Source organism: Saccopteryx bilineata, chromosome 7 (assembly GCF_036850765.1).
Source record: "Saccopteryx bilineata isolate mSacBil1 chromosome 7, mSacBil1_pri_phased_curated, whole genome shotgun sequence".
Lineage (NCBI taxonomy): Eukaryota > Metazoa > Chordata > Mammalia > Chiroptera > Emballonuridae > Saccopteryx > Saccopteryx bilineata.
The window spans coordinates 51,019,038-51,034,629 of NC_089496.1; the positions used below are offsets into that span (position 1 = coordinate 51,019,038).

General features: G+C 48.1%; 1 protein-coding gene across 1 annotated transcript in view; it reads right to left on the reverse strand.

The window, feature by feature from the left end:
- The window catches only part of AOAH (acyloxyacyl hydrolase), a 119,176-nt gene that overhangs the window by 85,381 nt on the left and 18,203 nt on the right, over positions 1-15,592 (reverse strand). Inside the window, exons 3-4 of the mRNA XM_066239870.1 lie at positions 9,356-9,422; positions 4,273-4,372 (exon numbers count right to left, since the gene is read on the reverse strand). Coding sequence (XP_066095967.1) covers positions 4,273-4,372; positions 9,356-9,422 — 167 coding nt within the window. The remainder of the gene's footprint in view (positions 1-4,272; positions 4,373-9,355; positions 9,423-15,592) is intronic.

Here is a 15,592-nt window from a genome sequence, read left to right on the forward strand (position 1 = left end):
ACAGAGCAACAGGCTGCTCCTGGCCCCATTGGGCCCATGCACTGTGACGCGCATCTGAGAAGAGAGGTTTATAGAACTGACAGGTCACATGAAGGGGTGACAGGTACCCATTCAAGGTGCAGCTGGAGAGCTGTGGTCTCAGCATTGAGCTGATGCACATGCCACAAATACACACACACACACACACACACACACACACACACACACGCGCGCGCGCGCGCGTACCTCCCCCCCCCCCCCCCCAGCAGCGGCGATGACTTGCTTTGTGTTCAAACTAGAGGAGGAATGGTGGAAATAGCCCCCCAGTTGCTAACACAAAACCACCGGGCGGCCTTCACAAAGCAGTCTGCGGTTTGTCTTGTCTGTTTTCCTCCCCTCCCCTCCTCTCTCTTCCTCTTCCTCTTCCTCTGCCTTCCCCTCCCTCCCTCCTGGTGCCAGATGAGCACTGCGAGTTGTTGCTTGCTCCACTCAACTCGGGGTGGAGTTTCCATTGTGGAGCACATGGTGGGTGAGGGTATGGAGACACGGTTAGAGGGCGGCAGGAAGGGAGCCTGGAATCCCGACTGAGCTGCAGGTAGTGGTCAGGTGGGTCACTGCGGCCCCTAAAGGCGGTGGCCCCTGCAGCTCTCTCCCTGCTGGGTCGGTTCTGCAGTTCTTCAGCTTCTCAGGGCTGAGGGAAGGCTCCACCCTCACCCCACTTCACCTCCAATCCTCCCTCCACCTGTGGCTCATCCCACAGGGCCCCTAACTCGCTCCCCACCATTTCTGTTTTACCAGAATCTGAAACTCACGGAAGGCAGGACATAAAAGGTGCAGAGTCCTGCTTGTGAGGAATTAGCCGGCCCAGGAGCAGTGGCTCGAGTCAAAGGAACGAGACCCCAGGAGTATCCGTGAGGCACAGAACAGTGGTAAGAACTTGGGCTCTAAAGACAGACTGAGCTCAGGCCGAACCCTCTCGTTCCCGCTCACTGTCCATGCGACCTGGGTAAGCCCCTTTCCTTCTCCTCGTCTCACCTCCCCCGTCTGGGAACTAGATACCCCCCCAGAAACACTGTCACGTGAGATCGTGCACAGCAAGTCCCACGCCTGGTATGTTCTCCAGGCGCCAAGAATGTGCCCGGCGCGATGGGGGCCACATGGGCGGGCCAGCTGCGGACCTGCCCCCCGACGCTCACGCCCTAATCGGAAAATCTAAGTACACTGGTGGCAGTATCTCCGTGCCTCACTTTTCTCCTCCATCGCACGTGGACCAGCACACTACCTACTTCACGAGACCACACGACGGATGGACACAGCGTTTAGAACAGTATCGGCCCAGGGTGGTACTCAGAAAAGGTATTGGAAGATGATGGTTGAGAGGAGGGTGAACATTTTGCGAAGGAATTTAGGAATGATATTCCAGAGACAGGGACAGTGAGGGGAGCTTCGTGAAGGAGCCGGGCGTTGACCGGGCTTCCTGGGCGGAAGGAATGGTGAAAACACAGGTACACAGGTGCGCAGGTGGGGAGGGGGAGGGGGCTCAGGGCAGAGCCAGTCACCCCTTTGTGGGTACCCAAGGGTAACAGTGGAAGTCCGGGAAGGTTTTTTGAGAGTCCCAAGATGCTAAGGGAGACTGTGTCCTCGATGGTATAGGAATGTGAAGACCACGGCAGGGGAACTAACATAACTAAAGGTATTCACTGGGAACATTAGTGTGGCCACGAAAGAAGGAAAATCTGAATTCCCATCAGGGCTGCCAGTGAGAAGCCAATGGGACTTCATCTGTTTATTCAGCAAGTATCTCTGTTACAGATAAGGTGCCATCCTAGGCACCGGGTACAGGGTGCTGAGCAAGACAGAAGCCATCGTCCTCTTTCAGGTTAGAGACGGGTGGAGAGATGGACAGAGGGGCAGTCACACGATAGCGTTTAAAACAAGGCGAGTTCACTGAAGGGATTGGCAGGAGCTTTGACAGGAGGGGTGCGTAGCAGGGTCAAGGGTGGCTTCCCTCTGGAAGCCACACATAAGCTGAGATCAGCTAGATCAGTGGTCCCCAACCCCGGGGCCACGGACTGGTACCGGTCCGTGGGCCATTTGGTACCGGTCCGCAGAGAAAGAATAAATAACTTACATTATTTCCGTTTTATTTATATTTAAGTTTGAACGATGTTTTTTTTTAAAAAATGACCAGATTCCCTCTGTTCCATCCGTCTAAGACTCACTCTTGACGCTTGTCTCGGTCACGTGATACATTTATCCGTCCTACCCTAAAGGCTGGTCCGTGGCCCAAAAAAGTTTGGGGACCACTGTGCTAGGTGACCAAGTTGAAAGACAAGGAGGAAACTGCTTTCCAGGCCAAGACACGTTGGTGGGGTGACAGGGTCCTACTGCCCCCATAGGAAGGTATTCCTGGCATCGGTACGGAAAATGTACTGCAAGGAGCAAGGGGAGACTGAGCCGCACTGACCGGGGAGTTACAGCAGGAGTTACATCGGGAGATTATGTGACTTTGGGCGGTGGGCACGCGATGCAATAGATGCAGATCACGTACCATAGGAATGTACACTTGAAGCCTATATGATCTCATTAAACAACGTCATCCCAATACATTTATAAAAAAGGAATGCATTGAAATACGTAGTTCAACACCCCCCCCCCAAGAAGAAAGATGATTGCGTGAATACTTCCTGCAATGATACTATAACACGCAAAGCATGGATGAATCTCACAGATAAGCAAAGTCAGACCACAGGAGCACATGCTTCATGATTCCGTGCACATGAAGTTCAAGAACGGAACTGTGTGCAAACGCACTCGTCCGTGCTGACAGATTACAGAATGGTGGCTTCATTGGGGGGGGGGGGGGGCGGTGTGGACCAGACAGGTCATGAGGAAGGCTAGTGGCAGGCTGGAAATAATTCCATCTGTATCTTTACTTACCTTTACTAGGTTGGTCATTCGACCTACTAATGCACACCTGCTTTTGTAGGTGTAATTTGTGTGCCGTGAAAATGATATTTAGGGTGTGAGCGCAGAGTATAAAAATGCATCCGTTCCAGGTTGAACATCTTGTGACTGTGTGTGGCTGTGGGTGTGATGTGTACATGGCAGGATGCCGTTGAAGGAAGTCACAGGAACCCGTACCACGTCCATCAAACCGCAAACATTGCTATCCACTCTGCGCATGCCAGCTGAACACACACAAGGTTGTTTTTTTTTTTTTCCAATTAAAATGAACTACCTCTTCTAGAAATCAGCGGTGCCCGCAGTTTCTCAGGTGGAGTTAAGGAAAATTGAACAGGCACTTTAGTCGATGACCAAGCAGGCGTGAAACAGCGCTGCGTTCATACCCCAGGCATTTGCATCTCTTATGCGCTATTGAATATGGCTGACAGCAAAGTCACGTTCATCGGTTAGGTTCCACCGTGTTCAACAGACTTCATTTCAATGAGAATTGAAAGGAAATTACAGATAGGACAAAAGCCCCGTTGTGTTCTGTACAGAAAAGAACTACCATTCTGGGAAAGGGGGCAGAGATTTTTATTTTGTGTTTTATTTTTGCAGGAAACTTCTGAAAATCAACCTCGCGAGCCCTAACTGAATTGAATACTGTACTGTCGTGCAGTGTGAGGAGGGAAATGCGTCACCATTTGCAGCCTTCCGCTGCCTGCATTCCAATTTAAAAATGTCCCGCGTGTTATCATGCACACAGGGTATTCCGAAGGGCTAGCTCTGAATAATAATGATATGGATAATAATTCTATTAGCCACCACTTTTATTAACACTTTTTAAAAAACGTAGCAGGCATTGTGCTAAGCATTTGAAATGTCCTAGCTCGCTTACGTCCCATAATTAATCCCGAAGGAGGGATTTTAGGTATTCTATTGTACCCATCATACGGGGGAGAACAGTAACGCTCGACCAGAGTGACCGCTTTTCATATTTTCCCAGGATTGGGACTTTCGGCACTCGCACCTGGGCAAACTGGGGTGAGCTGGTCACCTTATAAAAGCGATTTGAATGATTTTTTTTAGTCAGCAGAGAGGAATTTAAACCTCTTCTCTCCTTGGCTGGTCAGGTTTCCCACCAATCGCCAGCCCGACAGAATACTTATACGGGCAAGATGTTCTTCAGCAGCCTGGGGGTGGGGGGCAGGGATCTAGGGTGAAACTCGGGAATACTATTTCACACGAGGTTATTGAAAACGTCATCTTGCCTCCTCCTGTCCCCAAATCGCTAACGGAGGGAAGCTGAACCTGCCTTGCTGGTCATTCCCAGCGACACCCACTCACCTTGGGAAGGGGGTAGAGATGACACACTGGTTGGCCAGGGTTCTGTTGACAAAACTCCAGGGTGTGACACACCACATCAGCGGTCATCTTAGCAGCAAGCCTGGCAGGAAATGGGGCAAGACAAGGCAGGTTAAGATCTCTGGGACATTAGAAAATAGAAGCTGTTTCAAAGAAAGGTAAATCCCAGAATGGATTCGGATACCCTCGACTCAATGCAGCGCGGTGACTGAGTCCCGTCCCTTGGATGCTGGGTCACAGGACTTCCTGCCACCTAGCCCAGGGACTCCTTCATGGGAGGTAGAGAGGTGGTGACTCCAAATATAAAGAGGCCACATCTTCTAAGCTGTGGGACAAGTTGCTGGTGACAGAAAAAGGGTCCATTACCAAACTGATGTCTACCAAGGATCACTGAATCAGCAGAGGGTGGCTGTTTTCACACATCTGTCCTCAACTGAATGGTCCATTTATTTAACCGACAACTTCAGTCTGTATGTTGGTTTGGTATTTAGTGGATTTAGGAGAGGGACAAATAGGTTCTGTTTAATCTTTCTTTCTTATTTATTTATTTACTTCCTTATTACCTACAGTCAACATCTCGTCTGTGGCAATCCAGGGTCACCAGAGCCAACTTATCAGGTAGAATCCAAACCTGTTCTCCTTCCCTTGCAAAGAGAGCACACGTTTAAGTGGGTGAACTGGAATATGGGAGCGGAGATGGGGCCCTTGGTCGGAGGGTGAGGCTGGCATTCTCTCTGAACCGAGAGGACGAGGAGAAGGGTTCTGGGCACATGGTGTCCCTCCCAGCGTCCTCTAAGACCGGTGCTTCACTGCCAAAGAGTAACAGTGCAAAGTACTCCTTTGGACAGAATTGAGGACACTGGGCCTCACGGGCCCAGGTGAGAGCCGTTCGAGCACACAGGACGCTAAGCCGCACGGGTGACCTTGGCCGACCTGGGCACAGAAAGCCCAAGCTGCATATAGTTTGTGAGATCCTTAGGAAGTCTCCAAACTCATAATAGCCGTTCACACCCAATGGTGTTTTCTTTTTCCCAGAGCGGCCCCTAGGACCAAAATGGCCATATTTTAATTTACTGTAGTTCCTGCTGCTACCTTTACAAGGACGCAGGTGTGCAGGAGTGAGGCACATGGGAGGGGCCGACTGCAACACATTTGGCAGCACTAATTAGCAACTTTAATTAGCATTACAGTAGGATGAAGTAGGATGATGGTTATCATCACCGTAAACCAAAAGAAGGGCTCAAGGTCAGGGTTCAATGAGCAGACAGGCAGAGTAACAGCCTTCCGTACATAAAAGCTATCAGGTTTTAGACCTTTGACATCACTTTCGGAGGAGACTTTATTAACACAGAGTCATAGAGACACACTCAGCAGTGAAGGGAGTGTTTCCTCCCACAACTTATTACTTTTATCCTATTTCTGGACCACACTCCTAGAGTACCATGAATTTAATCATTTCTATAAATCTGGAAATCATCTTGTGAATGGCATGGCTAAATTACTTTGTATTTTTGGTATCTAAAAAAATATCGTTAATCACATGTAAGGTGTATTGTCATTGTTAGAAACCCCGTTTTGCATTTTTTTCTTCTAAAATGTTAGTAGCTGAGGCCTGTCCTGATCTCTGAGAGTTTCTGGGTCTCGGATACAAAATTGTACGATTTGGCGGGAAGCATACGTGGACACCAGGAAGCAAGGTAAGATGAACAGACGACCAGGATCAGGTTTGCTATGGCAGCCTGTGGCACAGTGGAGGTCAAGACCAGCCACAGGAGGACGCAGCATGTGGGCACTGGCTAGGATTGGCAGCTCCTAGAAGTAGCCTGCCCTGCACAACCTAGGTTCTTCTTGGGGGAATAAGCCTGCATGTTCAGGTCTCCCACTTTCCAACAACCTCCTGGGGCTGGGCTGTGGGGAGGGAATGTAATTGCTGAATCTATGAGTCATTGAGAATTGATTTGTGTGAAATCACGAGGGGGAATGATGCCCTCTGGGTAGGGAAACACCTTTACTCTCGGAAGCTGGAAATTCAGGTAAAACTAAATCACAAGGTTGTCTCTTCCAGGGTCCACCTCCCCCCCCAGAACTGAATCGGATTGATTAAAACAAGCTCTAAGAAGAGCACACTGGAAGAGGAGAAATTTTGATCAGCAAACAACTAATATGGGTACCAGAAAATGGTGGACAAAGCCACGAAGGGGGGTCATTGGATACATCCGTCTTCGTCAAAGTGGCCCGCCCCATACTCATGAGAATGAGTCATCTCATGACTTTGAATCATGTCAAAGAAAAACATTCCTCCCCCTTCCCTACTCTGGGAGTGACCCTCTGTCAGTGGCTTGCTGGCCTCATTCTTTCCTTAGCATCCTGGGTCTACTTGTAGTTATTTGAGGTGGGGACCGTCTTTTACACAGCTCCCATCTGCAGTACCTAGTACAGTGTCTGTCTGTCCTCTCTCTGACCCTGGGGCTTATCTGGCTCTACTACTCAGCAAGCTCTACCCCCTAGAGCAGATCAGTGGGTTTCTGAATGAACCCAGGCCACCTCTCTTTTACTCCCACAATGCTTCATAGCCAATCTCTGGCACCCCCTGTTGGATGTCTGGGTGTACTGCCCTCTTGGTCTTCAGTGACTAGATTCCACTCACCTTTCTTGTTTCCTGATCTAGGCCCAGCAGACCACCTCTGGCCAAGCTGACACTCTCCCCAGAGCATGGCTCCTGCCATGGTATGTGCACAGGTTCATTGAATAGGCTAACAGGTGCTATTTTTAACATGTTCAAGTAATTTTCTCTTTGGATCAGTCTACTCATAGTTCATCTGTAGTGATATATATATATATATATATATATATATATATATATATATGAATTAAACACTTATTGAAGGTCTTCTATGCTCAGTTATTGTGGAGATACAAAGCCCTCTCCTTCCCCTCCCCTCTCCCTTCCTTCTTTCTATAAATTTATATTCTGCTAAGTACTTAGAAATACACAGATGAATTAAATGTAGTCCTAGACCTCTGAAGGCTTTCAATCTGGTTGGCAACTCAGGAAAGTAAATAGACAATTAAATTGCAAATAGATGTGGAAAGTGCTGTGCTGGAGGTTTGCATAGGGTACTAGGAGTGTGTGTGTGTGTGTATGTGTGTGTGTTGGTGGTGATGGTGGCAGGGTGTCTATTTTACCCTGGGGAGGGTCAGGAAAGCTTCCAGAGGATGTGACCCTGGAGCTGAGGTCCACAGAAGCAGGATTTGTCTGGGAAGGACCATTTGCTTGGATGTCTATCGACCTGCAAAGGGAACAGCCCATGCAAAGGTCCTGAGGGAAAACCTCCGTGTGTGCATGTAGGGGGGAGAATTACTCATGGTTCGGATTGCGATGTACTATGCAGGAGCCAGGGATTAGTCTGGAAATGTCCTCAGGGACTGGTTCACAAATAGCTTTGTGCATGCAGCTAAGGAATCCTGCAAAGGGTGTGAAGAGTTTTATGTTAGAGAATGCCGTAATTCATTTTGCATTAAAAAGTAAACGTTTGGCCAGCTACAATGTGGCTCTAGCCTCGCAGGGCAACGGGCAAGCCTGGAGTCCAGTTAGGAGGCAGTGGCAATGTAGGGATTTGAGCTCAGAAGACAGGGTCTCTGCCTTCCGAACACTCACAGCCCAGGGCCCACGAGGCATCATTTAGCACAAAGGAATGAGGTCAATATTAACAGAGGCAGGCGCACAGCATGGCGGCACAGTGCTTATCTCCCTGGCCTGTGTGATTGATTCTCAGTTTCTTTTGTCTGTGAAATTCTGCGGCTCAAGGCTGCCCTGTTGTGGGGGGTGATACGACCCTTTGAGCCTCTCCGTTCTGAGGTGACTGGCAGAGGGAAGAGGAACCCCGTGAGGATGTTCAGAGCACCACCATTTGCAAGAGAGAAAACCAGTGGACACCCCAAAGGAGAGAGGGAAGGAACAGCCTCCCGCGGAGACACGGTGGAGGATTCCATGCGGTCCGAGCACGTGAGCTATAGTGACGACGCCCCTCCACGGAGACATCTCAGGGATGCACCTGGAAGTGGTGGGTCCCACGAGACTATGCACAGTGTGATACTCTCTCCGCAGAGCAAAAGAATAACTGAAATGAAAAAGCTGTGTTTTAAAGGACTACAACAGATATACTTTTAACTATACTTCTTTTCTGTAATCTTATCTTACGATCATATATATGACTTTTATATAATTATAGCTTATTATATTAAGATAATAAGTGGATATCATAAGAACTAGAGAGAAAGGAGAGGAAGGGAAAGGTGAGCGTGGGATTCACTACTTGGGTGGATAAAAGGGTGAGAATGAGAGAGAGGGAAAGTCTGGTTGGAGTAAGTTATTGTCAGGGTCCTAGACTTTGTTTGAGTGGTGGGTTTGGAAGCTGATGACATCATTTAAAGTAACGAAGCAACTACCTAACCTAAATAATAAATGTAAGAAAATCATGCTTGGATTCTTGACAAGAAAGTTCCATGAAGCAGAATATGATTTATCTGATCCAGTGCATGCTAAAAAAAAAATAAAAGATATTAGTAAGAATGAGAACAGACAGATAATGATGATGGTGCACTGTGGGATACTGAGGGACAGGGCGAGGCCGGGAGTGGACAGGGTCAGGGGACACCAGGGTGAGAGGATGGAAGAGCAGACCCTGAGGACAGCATGGCCTGGGAACCCAGGGAGTAGAGAAGGGCCGGGCTGCGGAGTGTTGGGCAGCTCAGGAGACAGGGTCAAAGGCCGTGTCCAGCCACCAACATCCAGCCCTTTCTTGGTACCCGAAAGGCTCTTGGAGAGGAATCGAGCCAGGTTGTCACACCGTAACTCGAGGGGGAGCCTTTGTCCGAGTGACAAAGAGTCCGGGTCAGGCTTGAATTTTTCACTGTGAACAAGAACTGGAAGGGGACAGCCCAGTCCTTGCTCAGCCAATAGCACCTCCTCCGGGAAACAGCACAGGCTGCCACCCGGTGTCCCTGTACACCCTCCCCCCAACGTCCCAGCACAGGAGCCAGAGTAACCTGTCGGCATACTCACAGTTTTGTGATGCTTGGTCCGTACATGTGGACCACCAAGTAGCAGGTGGTTTTTAAGAACAGCTTTTCTAAGAAAAACAGAGAGGAAATGGGATATTTTTTATTATGATGAATTGAACAAAGGAGTTAATAATTGTCATCTTTACTAGAAACAGCAGCTGAGTGATTAATTGATCATTAATCCAAGTCATCAATTTTAAGGGTTGGGAGGGGGAAATGTTACAAGTTAATGTAGCCATTAAAATATCATTTTCCATGTCAGGTTTATGAGGATGCCTGTTTGTTCACTGTACAGGCTAAAGATCCCTTGTTTATTATAAAAATACGGTTCAACTCTGGAGTTTTATTTTATTTATTTATTTTATTGCAGCAAACATCTGAACATTGGTGATCTCATTTGTTGAAGTGGAAAGAAACAGGACTGGCTTTGAAGTAAATAATCTGAAATGCTGCTTTGTTAAAGATGCCCTTCCCTGCTGAGCCTCTGGGGAAGCAGGCTACACTGTGGCTATTCAGTTTTTCCTGGTGGTGTTTCAGGGATGGGAGGAGACTAACGGTCACAGGTGCTCCTGGCCTGCCATGGACACAGGAGAACCTAGAAAACACACACACACACACACACACACACACACACACACACGCGCGCGCGCGCGCGCCGCAGTCTCCTCCCCTGCCCCCGCCCCTGTTGTGTACAGGAACGCTTTGTGAATTGACCTGTGAAACATGGTAACTCCATGGTGCTCTTTCTCCAGCTCGTGGGTTCATTGCGGAACCCTGGTCACCCCACCAGGACTTCAGACTCACCAGGGACAGGTGGGCTGTCCTGGGAAGGGATGGGAAACTTCCCTGAGGGAGATTTATCTTAAAAATCACACAGGCCAGGGAGATAACTCGTCATGCTCACCTCAGACTGGGCTAGGCTAGGACAGTGCAAGAACCGGGTCAACACAGGGATCACTCGCTGGTTCTTAACTTTCACTCATGGGTAAATCATGTCAATATTACTTTTATATTAAAGTTGATATAGTCATAGGATTTTTTTTTTTTTTTTTTACAATAAGGCATAAGGCTTTAAACACATGGGGCTTTTAAAGTAGGAGCTTCAGACTATATCCTCACATGATTTCTGGCCATACAGAAATGAAAAAAACAAAACGAAACCCTAAGGGAATACTATGAACATCTGTATGACAGCAAATTAGATAACTCAGGTGTAACGGAAAAGTTCCCAGAAAGACACATTGCCAGAACTGACGCAGGAATAAATAGACAATCGGAACTGACCTCCAACAAGAGATTCAATCAGTTTTCAAAAGTTTACACAGAGAAAAGCTCAGGACTGGATGGCTTCACTGGTGAATTGTACTAAATGTTTAAATAAAGCATCTGAATAAACATTTCTCCAAAGAATATATATATACACAAATGACCAACAAGCACATGAAGAGACAGTCAACGCCATGAGCTCTGAAGGGAATGCCGCTCAGAACCACAGTGAGATACTGCTTCACAGCTGTAATAAGAACAACAACTAACCACATGTCCTGAGGACGTGGAGAAACCCTGACCCTCAGGCATTCCTGGGGGTGGGGACAGTAATCACGCGGCCACTTTGGTAAACAGTCAGCAATTCTTCCAACGGTCAAACCTGGAGTTGCCATGGGACCCAGCCATTCCTCTGCTAGGTATATACTCCAGAGAATAAAAAACATGTGTCCACATAAGGACTGGTATAGGAATGGTCATAGCAGCAGTACTCAAAATAGCCAAGAAGTGGAACCACGCCAACCCCCAAACCCATGAACTAATGACTGGATGGACAGAACGGACTCAGTCCGCACAAGGGACTATTTCTCAGCGCCCGGAGCCGTGGGGGTTCTGACACGCTGCAACCAGGTCAGCGGTGAAGAGCATCACGCCGAGCCCAAGAGACAGTCGCAAAAGGCCGTGTATTGTATGACTCCGCCCATAGGAGGGGCCCGGAATAGGCACATTCTCAACGACAGAAAGGAGATTAGTGGCGGCTCAGGGAGTAGGGAGGGCGAATGTTTGGGCGGGGGGAGGTTACAGGTAAGGGGTGCAGGTCTCTTTCCAGTACAATGAAAACGTTCTAAAATGGATCAGGCTGATGGAGGCACCGCTCCGTGAATATATAGCATAGAAGCCACTGAATTACACACCTCAAGTGGGAGAGCTGCCCACGGCTCCTGTCCTTGGTCAGGTGGCTTCCCTCGCCACGCTGCCAGCTCCTCCTCCGAGAAGCGGAGGGGGGTGTGGTTTCCCTCACTCCCTTGGGAGTTCGGAGCGTTATGTAACAAACAGCCAGTCTCGTGGAAAGCATTTTGGAAGCTAGTTGCCGATATTGCTCCTGCAGAAACAGCTTGGCCAAGAACACGAGTGATATAAAAACTGACATTAGGGTACTCGTCGATAAACTGGCAGGACTACCTGAAAGGCAGAGGGGCCGCGTCTTCTGTCTGTCTGCCTGCGTGCGTGTGTTTAGCACCCTGGTTTGCTCAAGTGGAAGCGAGGTGGTCCTCATCCTCAGAGCAGGACCCTCTCAACTCCCGGTTTCCTCAAATGGAGGCGGGGACGGTGATGAGTGAGAGGCTCCGGAAGCCGTCACAGCCCAGCGATGCGAGATGGCCCTCCGAGAGCTCAGCTCTGGAGCAACACCGAACAGTGCAGAGCAGAGATATGCAAAGTCTCTGGAAAAAGCCAGACAGACACCACTGCCCCGGGGCCAGCCGTGATCAGATGTCAACCTCACTGCCACTGATACCACTAAGGAAGAGACTGGCATTATCGTGCAACAATTAATAAATAAGAACACAGGAATACGCTCCGTGTTTCACGTACTCACAGCGGCAAACCTACTTTCACCCACTCTGTATCTTCTTTTTTTTATTTGTTTTTTTTCTTTTCTTTTCTTTTCTTTTTATTTTATTTTATTTTTTTCCCCATATCTTCTAAGCAGCACGTAGATCCCCAGGACCTGCAGAACACGAGAAGACGTGTCTTTCTTTCTTTCTTTCTTTCTTTCTTTCTTTCTTTCTTTCTTTCTTTCTTTCTTTCTTTTTTTTCTGAAGCTGGAAACGGGGAGGCAGTCAGACAGACTCCCGCATGCGCCCGACTGGGATCCACCCGGCATGCCCACCAGGGGGCGATGCTCTGCCCATCCGGGGCGTCGCTCTGTCGTGACCAGAGCCATTCTAGCGCCTGGGGCAGAGGCCACAGAGCCATCCCCAGCGCCCGGGCCATCTTTGCTCCAATGGAGCCTCGGCTGCGGGAGGGGAAGAGAGAGACAGAGAGGAAGGAGGGGGGAGTGGAGAAGCAGATGGGTGCCTCTCCTGTGTGCCCTGGCCGGGAATCGAACCTGGGACTTCTGCATGCCAGGCCGACGCTCTACCACTGAGCCAACCGGCCAGGGCGACATGCCTTTCTTATTTTAAGTCTGCGTGGCCGTGTGGAAATAGCATTTCTGCACAGGTGACCCGAGGAAGTCCTAGGAAGACTCTGAGGGCATAGGCATCCTCTGACTCCTAGTGAGAATGATTCCATTAATCATCTTTCTGTGAATAATTCTGAGATTCTTCCAAGGTGTTTACTAATGAGAGCCAGAGGCAAAGGCAGTGGGTGAAACTGAAGGTCGGAAACGCTTTGCACAATTCAGAAAAAATGTCTTCCCGGGCTCAGGAAAAAGGGACAGTCGATTTGTCGAGAGAGGATTCTCAACTCTGGTACTCGCATGCCTTCTCTGCTAAGATTATGTTTTCTGTGCTTGATTAGCTTTGGAGGGAAAAGCGATACGGCTTAAAACATTAAAAAAAACCCATTAAATGTGTGTTAACATGCACGATTTCACATCCTCTGCTGCCCACCAGACAGAAGGCGGTGCAGGATGGGGGCGGGCAGGCTCTGTGGTCCAGGCTTATCCCGGTTTCTAGGACTCGCTACCGAGGTGACTGGTGACCTTTGTCATCCCACACAATTTGCATGACCATTCTATGCGTGGGATTTAACACACCCGTCAGATGGAAATAAACAGTAATGCCCGCCCTGTCTGGATGTTTGTGAAGTGAAAGAGCCTTTCACCTGAACTGGTGACTTATTTCTATCCAGAGGTAAAACGTTAATGAACACAATGCAACTTCACCATAAGCCACAGCCTCTGTAATCCTTTAAAATGCCCCCAAAGTCAGAAGGTCACCTACCACTGAAAACCAAAATACCTCCTTTGCTCCCCTTGGTAAAATGTCAGCTTCTATTTTACCGGAATTGGCGCTCAGCCTCTCGTGGTAGCTCAGCAGACCCTGAAGTTTCCGTAATGAGTCAGAAGGCGCCAAGATGGCCCCTCGAATGCCAGCAGCCTTGGTTTGGGTTGTCTGTGTTTTATAAGGATGCTGGGAGGATCAGCTAGGAAATAAGATGGGTCCCTAGCCTTTTATTTTTAGACAACATAACTGTGCCTAAAAAAAGAGAAAATAAAACTCCAGGCACGAGTGATGTCATCAGACAGTGTGGTCTATCGCACGGAAATGGCAACCCATCACAACCAGTCTTAATCATTAGAACTCTTCTTTGTTTTTTTCCTTTTGTAAAATGGTAATAACATTTCCCTCTTTTTTCTCTAATTTAGAGGTGTGAAAATATAAAGTAAGGTTTGTAATAGATTGCACATGTCTGATAATAAGAAGATGGAACAATAAAATATAGGCTATTTATGTGGCAGAAGAACTCAAGAGGAACAAAGAGGCTTGACCTTGTCTGTCTGTTTCAGTGTGTACAGACCTCAAAAACACCCTGTTGAGTGAAAAACAGCAGGTGCAGAGCAGTACAGAGAGTAGACATTGGTGTGAATTTGAAGTACCCACCGGGGAGGAGTCTGGAGAGATGATGGTAGGGACGGCAGAGTTTGGGAATTCATTTGAATCTCTACCAGATCTCTCTCTCTGTCTTTCTCTTTCTCTCTCTCTCTCTGACGTAAAACAGCCCAAACTAAGATTGCTGGTGTTCAGGTTCCTTCCTAACTGCTTCTGACTCATAACAGGACATTTCAGTCTCCCAAGGTACAGTGTGTGGATGTGTGTGTGTGTGTGTGTGTGTGTGTGTGTGTGTGAGAGAGAGAGAGAGAGAGAGAGAGAGAGAGAGAGAGAGAAAGAGAGAAAGCAGGAAAACCAGGATCCATACACTGTAGTTACAACCAAACTAGGTATCTCCAAGTGCCCCCAAATACAATGAGACAAGGGAGAACCACACACAGCCACATACCTTGTGGGTCCTCCGTGTCCGTGTGGGATAGAGTAGAGGGAAGCAGTGGGGTGTCAGGGAAACCCAAGAACAGGAAAGTCCCCTAATAACTCAGAGGTAGCGCCTGGAAAGCATGGTGGTCCACTTGAAGACCAGTGGCTGGACGCTGGACCCGGGAGCGGCTTTGCCCGCTGCAGTAGCGGCTGCGTGCAGGGGGCTCCGGGCTAGACGCGCTACGGAGAGAGAGTGGTCCAGCACCTACATCGCTGAGAGACAGACCCACCAGAGCTGCTCTGTAGGACCGAGACCACAGTGAGGAGAGGGTGCTGAGTTTGGAGTCAACGTTGAGCAGGATGGAAGCAATGTGAAAAGAAAAAACAAACAAACAGAAAAAAGTGGGCAGGGAAACAGTCAGAAAGCAAGCGTTTTTATTTTGTTGTTTGTTTGTTTGTTTGAACACTACCTAGAAACAATGGAAACAGCAGCTCCGTGCATTTAGAAAAGCTACCCCGAACCACTTCTTTTTTCTAAGAGTTTTGGAAAACTAATTTCATATAAAAATGAGCAACAGAATTGTATCTAGGTCAACTCCCCTACAAAGTTATTATAAGAATAAAAAAAGAATAAGGAACAGAACCACATCCCTACAGAGAGCAAAAGCATGCCAGAAAATCATGCCAAAAAATAAAAAACGGGGGATTAAAACATAACATAATATTTCAAAATGAGCTCAGAAGCATTAATAAAATGACAGCAGGCACAAAAGAACCACAACAAAGATACTGAGGAAAACTCAGGCGTGGGAAATAAGAACTGGTGGAAGAATACAAGATTGTAGACGAAGTGAAGTCTAACCTTAGAACAAACAGAAGAAGGGAGGACAAGGCCGATGTCTTAAAAGAAACGGAAAGGTGAGAGGGAGGGAAAACATTTTAAATGTAACATAAATAAAGAGATAAAAAGTATTCAGGAGGTAGGCAAAATAAGG